The 13,642-nt window shown below is 37.1% G+C and overlaps 1 protein-coding gene across 1 annotated transcript in view; it reads right to left on the reverse strand.

Moving 5' to 3' along the window:
* The window catches only part of INTS6 (integrator complex subunit 6), a 102,889-nt gene that overhangs the window by 26,037 nt on the left and 63,210 nt on the right, over window positions 1-13,642 (reverse strand). The window contains exons 5-7 of the mRNA XM_079778847.1: window positions 10,296-10,479; window positions 3,351-3,476; window positions 1,973-2,127 (exon numbers count right to left, since the gene is read on the reverse strand). Of these exons, the coding sequence (XP_079634973.1) occupies window positions 1,973-2,127; window positions 3,351-3,476; window positions 10,296-10,479 (465 nt within the window). The remainder of the gene's footprint in view (window positions 1-1,972; window positions 2,128-3,350; window positions 3,477-10,295; window positions 10,480-13,642) is intronic.

Raw genomic sequence — 13,642 nt, forward strand, 5'->3', positions numbered from 1 at the left:
TCACCAACAAGCCACGCTCACCAGCCACACCCACTAGACAATCAGAGTGAGTATGCAAATTAACTCCAACCAAAATGGCTGCGGCCACCGAGCGAGCAGGAGGGAGGCTTGGGTTTCCCCAGCAATGGATGAAGCCAAGCTTTCCACACACACTGGCGGGCCCAGGCCTCCACTCAAGGCTACAAAGTTTCAATTATAGAAGGTAAATAAATTCCAACAACAATGGTGGCAGCCACGGAGCTGCAGAGAGCAGGAGGCTAGGGTTGCCCCGGCAATAGAGGAAGCCAAGTTTCTGCAGCCTGGCCGGCCCAGGCCTCCACTTAAGGCTACAAAGTTTCAATTATAGAAGGTAAATAAATTCCAACAGAAACACAGAGCGAGCAGGAGGCTTGGCTCCGCTCCAGGCTACAAAGTTTCAATACTTCATTCAAATATGTTATCTGTTCTATAAGACTTGAAAGAGCTCCAGAAGAGAAAGTAAAATGAACAAAGAAATTGAGAATTTCTCTAGAAGGCTAGACTGGAAAAACTATGATGGTTCAGTCAGAAAAAGAAGAAAAGGAATAAAGAAGATACTTCACTGAAATTTATAAAACCTTAATTTCATTAAACCCCAAATGAATAAAGGAAATATCACTTTATAGATCTTGTGTAGATTAGAAGTAAATATTATCCTATAAAGTTGATATAGGTTTAAAGTATGAAAGGTGTCAAATAGGATTCAGTTTAATTCATAAATGATAGCTATATGAAACATTTAAGACTGCTTAATAATATCTGAAATATAATTATCTTCAAAGTAATAAAAAATATAATTCTTATCTTCTAAGGGTAATATGTCATGCTCTCCCACAAAATAGCCATGATGCCCTCAAATACTAGAAAAATATATTAATGTGAAAGAAAATACATTAACAAGATTAGATTGTTTTGTATAAATTTACCCTATTATTAGAAAAACCATACAGTGAACACTGGTAATTCATATAAATCATTCAATAAGCCCCACTGTTTCTTTTTTTTAATCCTCACCCGAGGATATTTTTCCTTTGTTTTTTAGAGAGAATGGAAGAGAGAGGGAAAGACAGAGAGAAATATCAATGTGAGAGAAACACACTGATTAGCTGCCTCCTGCACAAGCCTGGACCAGGGCCCAGGCCAGGGAGGAGCCTGCAACAGAGGTGTGTGCCCTTGACAGGAATCTAACCCTAGACCCTTCAGTCTGCAGGCTGACGCTCTATCCACTTAGCCACACTCTATCCACCTAGCCACTTAGCTATGACAAGTCTCACTTTTTCTAAAAAATAATTCATGTAGCCCTGCTGGTGTGGCTCAGTGGTTGAGTGTTGACCTATGAACCAGGGGAGGTCACGGTTCAATCCCTGGTGCAGAAGGCAGCCAATTAATAATTCTCTCTCATCATTGATGTTTCTTTCTCTCTCTCCATCTCCCTTCCTCTTTGAAATCAATAAAAATATATTTTAAGTAATTCATATAAACAAGACCAGAAAATCTTTCATACCTTAAATCTCTAGACTGACAACAATGAATATAACTAAAACCATGCAAGTCAACATGAATTTGTAAGACTAACTCCTAAAAGATTGAAAGCAAACTATCAAAATTATTGTGGAAGCCTTCACTTAAGTTCCAAATTATGTCTCCAAGACAAATCTTTATGTTACATTATGTTTACAGTCCAAAGAGAAACTCCTTATATTTATGATTCTGTACCCAGATGCTAATAATAAAAACATAAGCATAGCATTAGATTCTAAAGAAAACAGATGCCTTTTTTTTCCATTATACATAACAAACAATACAGTATACTAAAGCAACTAATAGCTTATTATAGCACTTTGAACATCTAATTCCTGTAAACTAGCCACACATTTAACTGATAATAGTAAAACTAGTATGAAAAATAACTACATGGCTACTATTACAAAGTCACAGTTTCTCTGGTACTTACTAATGTTGGAGAATTCTGATCTGGCCAAAAAGACTCTGGAACAGGCCAATGACCTATAGGAACCCCAGTTTTGGGATTTGGCCTGACATATATGAGTTTGTGACAGCTATGCCAAGGCTGAGATCCAAAAGGCCTTGATATATCTGGCTGCCCATCTATAGCAAAGAAATTGACATAAAAAAGCATATATCATTAAGGGGGGAAAGTATCAAAAGTTCAATTATATCTATTATTACTTAATAAAAATGTCCCAATACTTGTTCAATTCTGAATTTGCCTAGTTTTCTTAAATGGTACAATACTATCACGACGGCTTAACATTTACATGAGATTAAAATTCACTAGAGAGTAGAGTCTGCAAATGCCAACTATGAGTTCAGCAGTTGAAAGGAGGGCTCACAGTATCATTTGCTTGCCCAATCAGAATATGTAAAACATACTTCATGGTAAATAGTTATTTAATGAATGATATGTTTCCCCCACCAGATGATAAAGGCAAATACTCAATATTTTCATCATTGTGGTTGGCTTAGGAAATACTAGATAAGTATTGCTAAAAAAGTAATCATTTTAACTAAAGCCTAATAACTAAAGGAAAACTTAATATGCAAATCCAGATTTGAGGTACCTACCTTTAATCTGAAATAATTCTACCAAAATAGCAACTCTCTTCAACTAAACATTTGTTTAGTGCCTAACTTTAAGCCAAGTACTAAAATAATATAAATACATTCCATGCCTAACAATTAAATTAAAAATTTAAAACAGAAACAATGATACAATTTATATAATCCTAACTGTCTTCTGCTCCTTTCCTATAATCCCCCTCTGAGGATACCCATTTTTTCATCTCTGTGACCTTTCTCTTCTCCCACTCTGTGGATCACCTTTGCCAAGGGTCATTAATAACTTTCTAATTCTTGTTATGAGCTCCATTGTATAATGCAGAGGGTCCAGATGTAATAGTTGTCCCTTGGTTCTAAGGTAACTCCTTATACCTTCTAATATAAATAGTTCATGATTATAGAATATTGGAATAAAGCTATGTGGAGCTTAGCTGGAGTTAAATAATCCAGCTTAATGGTAAAGGCTGGTTCCTCGTGTTTGGAACCACATAAACCATTTGGTTCTGGCCAGTTTGATCCTTAGAAAAAATAGTGCTAAGGAATTAAATAAACACCTAGAGTTCGCTCCTGTGAATTAAGGGACATAGGAGAAGCATATATACAGGAGAGAGACAACATTATAATACTAAAAAGGAAATATGAGGTTGCTCATCTATAAATGCTTAAGAAGGTGTATGGCTCTTACTTTTCAATTCTAGTTGAATAACTGATACAGCAAATTTAGAATGTCTATAAGAAAAGTGTGATAATACCTTCTACAGGGGAAGGATCTGGTCCTGCTTTTTCAAAGTTTATCACCACTCCACTTTGCACTTTCTGCACCAAGGACTCCAGACACTGATTAAGCATTCTTGGAGAACATACAGAGTAAGAGCGACCTGAGATTTAAAAAAAATAAAATAAAGTGAACTAGTAAGTTGTAGAAATTCCTACCTTTAGTAAGAAAGAATAATAGTGGGTTTTCTGACAGTATATTGATTAACAAAAGTTCAATGGTAAAGCTTGACTTATTTCATTATCTTATGCAAGAATGAACAAAATAGTAATTTTCAATAAACCAACAATTCCATGTCGTGAGAGTCTATAAATTTTTTCCTTCCAATTATGGGTATATGGAAAATAGAAATCTCGTTCTGAACAAACCACAATAAAAATGTCATACTTTACTTATCTAATCAAAATAGACAAATATGCAAATTGACTGCACCTTCGCTACACCCAAGCCACGCCCACCAACCAATCAGGATGAATATGCAAATTATCCCAACAAAGATGGCGGCTAATTTGCATATCGCGACAGTGTAGAAAGAAGCCAAGAGCTGCAGAAGGAAGCAGAGCTGCAGAGAAGCAAGCAAGCCGGGGGGGGAGGAGAAGGGAGGAGCGGAGGCGGGGCCGGGGGAGAAGGAAGTTGAGCAGGCGGGCCCGGGGGAGAAGGGGCGGGGCCAGGGGAGAAGGGAGGAGCGGAGGCGGGGCCAGGGAAGAAGGAAGGAGAGCGGGCTGGCGGAGAAGTTAGGAAAGCAGGGGGGCTGGCGGAGATCGCGGGGCGGGGGACAAGGGAGGAGAGCAGGCAGGGTGGGGTAGAGTGCAGCAGGAAACCCTATTGCAGGATTTTTCCTGCAACGGGAACGCTAGTATATTATATAAAGTGTGATTTCAAAAATATAGACATAAAAAACTATCTCCAACTGTTACCCAATACAATTAATTTATCTTTACTATACATACACAACATCTAGGATCTAACTCCCCAAAACCTTATTCCTGCTTAACAAGTATTATCAATAAAATTAATGCTAAGCACATAGATCACTTAATTGATCTGCTGACAGTTATTGCTTATTTTAAATATTTGCATTTTAATATACAGATAGTAGCCTTTGCTTTTCTGAATTTCACTTGGTTCACATACTTGGGAATTACATCTCTTTAATATATAAATGGTAGAATGTGCTTTTCTAAATTTCATTTGGCTTACATGCTTGAAAATTACCTATCTTAAATAAATTTCCTTTTTGAATATTTTAAATCTATAGGATTTTTAGTTCAGAAGCATTAAAATGCTAGTAATTAAGAAAAAAAACTAATAAAAGGATTCCTTAAACAGAAATTTTCAACATATCTATACCTGTGCTATCCCGTATGTGGTCACTGGCCACACATCGCTATTGAAAACTAAAAATATGGCTAGTCCAAATTGAGATGTACATTAAGTATAAAATATACACCTGATTTTGTAGTCTTAATATGAAAATTACATAAAATGTCTCAACAATTTTAAACATAGATTTCACATGGAAATAATATTTTATATATATTGAATTAAGATATTAAAATTAATTCCACCTGTTTTTCTTTAATGTGACTACTATAAAATTTATAATTACATATTTAACTTGTACCATACTTCTATTATATGTGTTAATACAGACCAATACTGAAAAGCTTAACAACTAAAACAATCTTTAAACATTTTACAACATAATTTGCAATGAGCTTAATATGGAATTTTACAAATTCAACAATTCAACCAAACATGACTATATCATTGTATCTGACATACCAAATTACCCATATCAATTTATATTTAACATGTGATTTGCTAAAGGCTATTCAGAAAAGAGAACATTAGGCAGCAGTGTGATTCAAATCCTCAGAGTCAGCTTTACTTAGAAAGCAAGTATCATATAACAAATAACATCGTTGTACAATAATGATAGTCGGAATCATAAAAATACCTACCAATTACAGAGTGTCTATGTGCCTGGCACCATTCTAATCATCGTATTAATTTATTTAATCCTAGCAACAATGGGTGGGCTACTTTCTCCCAATAAGAAATAAGAAAACTAAAGCACACAGAGATTAACTAATTTATCCAAGTTAGTACACGAGTACAGCTAAGATTCAAATCCTTAGAGTATTAGAAACTTTAATCTGGGTATACTTTGTTCTACGGAAATCATGATGTTAATTTGAAATCAATATTTAAAACAGAATGTCTATATGGAGTCACACTTAATGGAAAGAATTAGTAAATTATTTTTTCTCAGGCAATTTAAAAATGTACATAAAACAATAAAGGCTGACCATCTTAATACACAAAGTATGTAGAAGACTACAGCATAAAGATTAATATCTTGTTTCATGAAACTTAAGCATATTCCTAAGGTGCCATTAAAAAACAAAAGTTTTTAAGTGTGAAATTGTGGGAATTCTCTCCACCCCCTAACTTGTGTCATCAATTAACTGATTAGGAAAATGTAAGTAAATGAGTTATGATCTTAGTATGAAATAAAATTACTAACAAAGATGTTTAACAAAAATTAGAGAAAAAGTGAATAAACTTGAGTGTGAATAACTTGAGTCACTTGGCAAATAACAAAAATCCATTAGTTCTTTTGAAAGTTAAAGAGAAATAGCAAATTTTGCCATCTTTACAAAGTGAGCCTATATCCTACAGAATGTTTCTCTTATTCTCTATGTAAAAACTCACCCCTTGGAATGGATGATACTTTGAAGCATAAAGTTTCTAGGATCACTAATTATATTTGTGCAGAAAACACACACCTTCAAGCCAAAAAGCTGGCTCACTTGTGCTTATATAGAATCCACCAAAATTAAAATCTAAATAGAAGAGCCTGAAGGCAGTAAAGTGAAAAATATATATATACCCACCGAAGTCTACTAGACTTAGCATTTTAGTATAACAGAGAAACAAAGAAATATTTCTAAGTTAGGCAACAGTCCTTAACAGAGGCTAAGTTAAACTGATTTACTCTAGAAATTGTCTTACAATTTTTATGAAATGCTTTTCATCCTCGATACTTCCACTGACGTCTTAGGCTTTTTTTTTTTATTTGATAGCATCCCCCTGCCTCCCCGACACCTGCTTCTCCCCAGTGTACTCATACAAGTCCATTCACTTCCCCTTGTTCAGGTCAACTGGATAATTTAGGAATCATCCTTGATTCCTTTTTCCCTCATTGTCCTTATCCTCGGTTCTCCTTTGCATCAGATCTCCTTACCACCTCCAAACCTAGCACTTTAAACCAAAGTACAGTCATCTCTTACTAGTCCCTGCTTCAATTCTTGCCACTTTACAGTATATTTTCATCTAGGAACTGAAGTGATCTTTCAGAAATAGAAATCAGATGTCACCTCCTATAAAAAGACCTGTAATGGCTTCTCGTTGCAGTAGGAAAATAGAAAATATTTATTATGACCTAAAAGGATATTCAATATTTGGTCCATGCCTACGTCTCTACACATGTTACTCTCTACTTCTTCCCATGTAAACTCTAGTAACATCATCCTTCCTGTTGCTCTGAAAATACAGAGCATGCTCCTTCCCTTACTATTTCTTCTGCCTAGATCTTTCTTTACCTCATTATTCAGATCTCTACTCGTATGTTACACTTGTTGTGGTGATCATTTCTCAACATATACAAATATTAACTCACTTATGTTGTACAACTGAAATAACATAATGTTGCATGTCAATTACACCTTAATTGAAAAATTGAGGGTGGATGAATATGCTGTAACAATAGTTTTAGCCAGATTAATATTTTTAAGACACACCGGGGCTGATTCAATTTCTATTCCAACAAGTGACATTAACTTCAAGGTTAGAGATATGCAAATGTAATTTATTTTTAAAACTGTTGTTTTGCTTACTTCTTTACACATGATAACAATCTCCAAGGATAAGCAATATTTCAAAGTGATTCAAATGGGAGTAAGCATATTCCTTAGGTACATGGTTTAAAAAAAATGGGGGCACCTCCTCAGAAGACTTCCCAAGAATATTCACTGTCTTTCTCAATTTACTCTCTAAACCCTTACCCTATTATTTCCTTCACAGTAAGAAGCACTCGCTACAATAATATTTATTCATTTTACATGCTTTCATGTCAGACAGTCCCAAAATGTAAGCTTTCTGACTATTGTTCCTGCTGTATTCCCAGCATCAAGTATAGTTATTTGGCCCTAGCTGGTTTCGCTCAGTGGATAGAGCATTGGTCTGCAGACTGAAAGGTCCCAGGTTCGATTCCAGTCAAGGACACGTGCCTAGGTTGCTGGCTCGATCCCCAGTAGGAGGCATGCAGAAGCCAATCAATGATTTTTCTCTCATCATTGATGTTTCTATCTCTCCTCTCCTTTCCTCTCTGAAATCAATAAATATATGTATTAAAAAATCAATCAATAAGTGCATTGGAACAAATCAATGTCTCTCTCTCCCTCTGTCTCTCTGAAGTCAATAAACAAAAATTTTTTTAAAAAGAATAGTTATTTGGCATAGAGTGGGTGCTCATTAATTACGTGGTAGTTAAGGAAAAATGCTTATGACAATTACAAATTTTTTTAAAAGCATACATAAAAATATAACAAAATATTAATCATTATTTTGGCAACACAGGCAAATTTCTTTCCAATTTTTATCTCAATGAACATGAATTATTCTACAATGGGAAAAATAAATGTATACACGCTACTCATATCATTAAGTCTTTAAAAATGCACAAGAAAAAGTGCACAAGAATTAGTAGTGATTACATATTACATAGTGCAATACCAATGGATATTAGCTTTTCTGTTCTTTCTACCTTTTTGATATTTTAATCCTCAAAACTTTCTCTAGTGAAAAATAAATAAGAAAATATATTACTGAGATACTAGAGACCTGGTGCACGGATTTGTGCACCGGTGGGGTCCCTCAGCCTGGCCTGCACCCTCTTGCAATCCGGGACTCCTTGGGGGATGTCGGACTGGCGGTTTTGGCCCAATTTGGGGGGCTGGGCTGAAACCGGCAGTCCAACATCCCCTGAGAGATGTAGTAGTGCGCAAAGCGGCAGGCAGCCGAGGAGGAGCCCGAGTCGGGCGCTGTGCCACTCCCGCTCATCCTGGCTCTACTGAGCCTGCCGCCGATGCCGCACTGACCACCAGGGGGCAGCTCCTGCATTGAGCGTCTGCCTCCTGGTGATCAGTGTGATTTATAGTGACCGGTCCTACGGTCACTTAGGGTTTTATATACATAGATACGAAAAGCATTTGAGCCACTTCCCATTATGGCTAGCAAGAGCATGGAAAGAGGGAAATAAACTAGTACTTCAGGATGTATATTTGGGAAAAGCTTCCTCATTTCTTAACTAACTAAGGTTTCTGGGTCATTAAGAGATATTACCAAGGGTGACTTCGGAATCTTCTCCTCTAGAGATGTTCCTTTCAAAGAATAAACAACATAACTTTAGTATATTACTGCCCAAAGGCAAAGACGTTAACTACTACATGAGGTTTTAGGTTCTTTTCAGACCCTTTCTGATTATACCACTCACTTCATTTCACACTCTGAATATTCTTGATGCTAGAAGTACATGTAGTCCCATAACTTTACCATAATTCTAAGTTCAAACTAAGTAATTTATAGTAAGGAATTTCCAAAGTGAGAATGTTTCAATTACAGCCTCAATGGCCTTCTTCAATCTGTTAAGTAAAAAACCTAGAGTTAAAAAAATAAATCAGGATTTTAGCAAGGCTGAAAACTAATATTTCCTGAATACAAATGTGCATCCACCCACAGAAACAATTAGGGCTGTCACTGAAAAATATTATCCATGCACAGAGAATTGTTAGCAGTGATTCTTCAAATTTAGATGACAGATAGGTTTCCCTTTAAATTGTGTGCACACGTCTTTTTTTCTTTTGTAAATTAAATTGTGAAGGCATTATAGGCGTTCACAAAAAAGTACTTCTATTAAATGAGAACATTTAATAATAGAATAACAACTTCCTACTTCACATACCCTTTTTGTCTGTGAATTTTGCAGATGTCCAACACGCGTGAAATTTTAGAAGGCATCTAAAGTATCAATTAGACCTTATATTTGTCTTTAACTTAGATAGCTGGCTATGAAGGAATCTCAATAAAGTACCACCAACTGTGTCTAGAGACTATGCCACAGGCCCCTGACACAGGTGAAATAGTGGTATGCCAGACTTGGATATTTTACTGTTAAATTCCTTCAATAGGAACTAAAATGCTCCGTGAAAGCAAGACTACTATGTCACATTCACTACTGAAGTCATAGAACAATGCTTGGTACACACTAGGTACTCAATACATACTTATATGAATTAATCCACCTGTTAGCTAATTCCACAATAAAGAAGTTCTGAGTCTATTGCATGTTCTGTTTCAAGAGTTTTATTAATGTTAACTTAGCATATTGACTACCTGGACTAGCTGGGTATGACCTTACTACCTGTGTTTACTCTAACACATCTAGCTTCCTCTTTGCCTCTGGGGAAAACTGCATTTAACCAGGCTTTAATCATTACATGCATAATGGATATTGATATGATTCTCAAAACATTTTTCACAAAAAATAATTCCATGACATTTGTAAATCATTGGAAATCTTTTAGATAAGAAAATAAGTTTAACAACTTCAAATACCAGCACTTTCTATATGGGCAGAAAAATTACCATTCATTATTAGATCCAAAAGTATTCATATCCTATTCAAATCAACGCACAGACCTTTATCAATATAGTTTTAAAACCATATGTGACTACTAATTACTAATATTATAACTTGTTAGATAAAAACAAACATGGAGTTTTTGAAATGTACATTTTAAAACATTCAGGTAAACTCTGCTTTAATTCACTAAATTACTGCCAGCAAAAAACTTACCGCCTGTCACTTCACACATTGGTGTGATTGCAGAGTCATCTAAAGGCACACCTGTCAACTGTTCTGATTCTACTGACATGGTGCCAGGCAACCGCAACACTAATGCAAAGAGTCTCTGATCCCAACGAAAAGGTTCCTTGGTCAATTCACTTCCAGGCAAAGGAGAATTAAGAGGTAAATGGAGCTGAAAGTAAGGGGGGAAAAAAACAATAAGATTTCCACATGCTACTTTTCCCAAAAGGCCACATTAATTACACTTGTATTAAAACTACATCATGAGTGTCCTATCACTCAAAAAACAAGCCCAAAAGCATTTGCAGATATAACTGAAATAGCACATGAGATATTTACTTCAATTTTCTTAAGGTCTTCTCTGAAGATCTCAATTGAAAGAAATCTAGAACTGTAATGTTTTTCAGATTTTAATTCAACTATCCACCAAGTGCTGGACTGTTTTCAAATAATCATTTCATCATCAAAACCACCCTTTTTATTCCTATTTTCTAGATTAAAAAAAAAAGGGTCTCAGAGAAAAATTATTTGGCCTCCTGGGTATGAGTCTGTACTTTCTCTATTACACTGCAGCAGTCCTAAACATCTCCACAGTTAATAATTTAAATATGCTTCATTTTATACAAAATATACATTTCCAAAGCATTTGCAAGAAAGTAAATTTTGTCACTCTAATTGCATATTAAATGTTATTAAAGGTAATGATTCTTAACACATCTGAATAAAAACAGAGAGGGTTTGGGGGTTGTTTGCATCTGTTTTTTCCCCCATCACCATTTAACCCCCATACCCTCTGCATGTGTTTTCTTTTTTTTTTTAAATGTCTCTCCTCTTCCCCAATAGACCTGCTAAATCATAATCTAAGATTCTTAAGAATCTTGAAAAGCTTTAAAGTGATTCTAATGGGCACCTCTGTACCAACAGAGTAACAAGATAATCCACACATCAATCCTACCTAATAATAGAGTAATATGCAAATTGACCGTACCTTCGCTACACCCACAAGCCAGGCCCACCAACCACGCCCACCAGGAAACGGTTGCAGGGATGTTGGGGTGTGGCGGAGCACCAGTGGGGAGCCTGCACGGATCGCAGGCAAAGACCAGGGGGTCGGCTCCTACGATCTGTAGCAGGGATGCTGGGTGTGGCTGAGCCCAAGGCCAGGAAAGCCTGGGGCGGAGGCTTTCCCGGCCTTGGGCACCAGCAGGGAGCCTGCATGGATCGCAGGCAACCATGGGGGTCAGCTCCTACTATCCGTAGCAGGGAGGCTGGGGTGCAGCAGAGCCAAGGCCGCCGCTCGGGGCCAAGCCCGGACCCTGAAAGAAGGCAGAAGGCAGTGGCCACAGCCAAGGCCTGGGTCCCCGGTGCCGGCAGCCAGGTGAATGAAGGTCTATTGCATGAATCTTCAGGCAAACGGGCTGCTAGTCTTAGCATAACTAAATGGAGACAACCAGACAGGGTATAATGCAATAGGATGTAAAACATTAAAAGGAAAGAAAAAGGGGAAGGGGAAGGGGAAGGGGAAGGGGAAGGGGAAGGGGAAGGGGAAGGGGAAGGGGAAGGGGAAGGGGAAGGGGAAGGGGAAGGGGAAAGGGAAGGGGAAGGGGGAGGGGGAGGGGAAGGGGGAGGGGAAAGGGAAGGGGAAGGGAAAGGGGAAAGGGAAGGGGGAGGGGAAGGGGAAGGGGAAAGGGAAGGGGAAGGGGGAGGGGGAGGGGGAGGGGGAGGGGGAGGGGGAGGGGGAGGGGAAAGGGAAGGGGGAGGGGAAGGGAAGGTTGAACCTGCATCTAATCAAGTCCTAACTACCAGTTTACGGGGAATACTGGGGATTATAGGAGGATCAAGTTTAACACCACCACACGTCAACAGTCAAATCCAGAATGCAAGACATCCACAGCACAGATGACCTGGTTCTTCCAATAAATTAATGGCATGAAAATGTAGAATGGGAAGTGAGGAAGGTTGGTGGAATTGTTATAGAATAAAAGACAAAGAAAATCAAAAGGAAAGGTTTTTGTAAAAATCGGGAAATTTTGAAATATGTTATTGGAATTATAAACAATATTTTAAGTGTGATGATGACACGGTCCTTAGGAAAACAAAAATCTTTATCACTTATAAAATTTCTAAAAATAAAAATAAAGACCAGAATCAGCATACTGAGGAACTTATTTATACAATATTGGAGTTTTCTTCAAACTACAGAACACACTAAAATGATCACTTCCAAATTAAATTGCCAAAGTTTATGCTACTTTCTTCATAAAGACATACTTGCATTGCTTACAGCCTTTCTATTTCTCATCTCAAGGAAGATTTCTGAACTTAACAAATTATGGATTGAAGTTATTCTACACCAACATAAAACTCAAGTTTTTTCATTGATTTACATCAAACCATTAAAAGAAAATCAGATTCTAGTCTAAGGAAGGGTCCTAGTAAAGCTCTGCAAATCTGACTCCTCTCTCCAAAAGATTCATGCCAAGAGAATATGATTCTTTTATCAAGATCAGCCAAGATTTTGTGACCATAGCTAGGAGTCATGAGCTCTTCCTCTGGCACTGACCCTACTTAAGGCAGAATTCAGAGGAGATAAGGAAAGAATGTTGGAAGAAATCTGGCCAAGATATTCTTTGAGGAAGGTTCTCTAACCTCAAAAACTTTAAACTCTTTTAAAACAGCTCAGGAACTCCAAGCTATTACCTCATCCTGCCAGAAGATAAATAAGAAAGCCTTTTACTCCAGACAAACCACCCTTGTACTACGGAAGCACAACTACTGGGTGCTTGGTCCTTTTCTCTTTAAGATCACAGAAACATCAAAGTACCAGTGACAGTGGCAGAAAAGGGTTTCAACTGTTAATGCAATGCTCTGAGATGTAATAGATACGTGGAACTATCTCAAGAATCCAGTGGATAACAGCACTGCATAGACCTCAATATAAGTGGTGAATAGAATAATGAGACCCCATACTATAAACACATACAATACATATACAAACAACTAATCTGATATCTGACATACATACACACACACAAAACTAATCAGATAATGATGAACATCTACAAAGGAGACAATATATAATGAAATAATTAGCATTTGGCTGTATAATGAAAGATCTAGAATGTATTTTAATTAAAACAAACAAAAAACCAAAAAGGGTCACAAGCATATTTTGCACATTTTATAAATCTGTCAAATTTAATTCATTTTCCTATTTTTTATTAATTCCTACTAGAGGCCCGGTGCACGAAATTTGTGGGGGGGGGGGGGGGGAGGGGGGTGTTCCTCAGCCCGGCCTGCACCCTCTCCAATCTGGGACCCCTTGAAGGATGTCC

The sequence above is a fragment of the Cnephaeus nilssonii genome, assembly GCF_951640355.1.
Source record: "Cnephaeus nilssonii genome assembly, chromosome: 8".
In the NCBI taxonomy this organism is placed as follows: Eukaryota; Metazoa; Chordata; class Mammalia; order Chiroptera; family Vespertilionidae; genus Cnephaeus; species Cnephaeus nilssonii.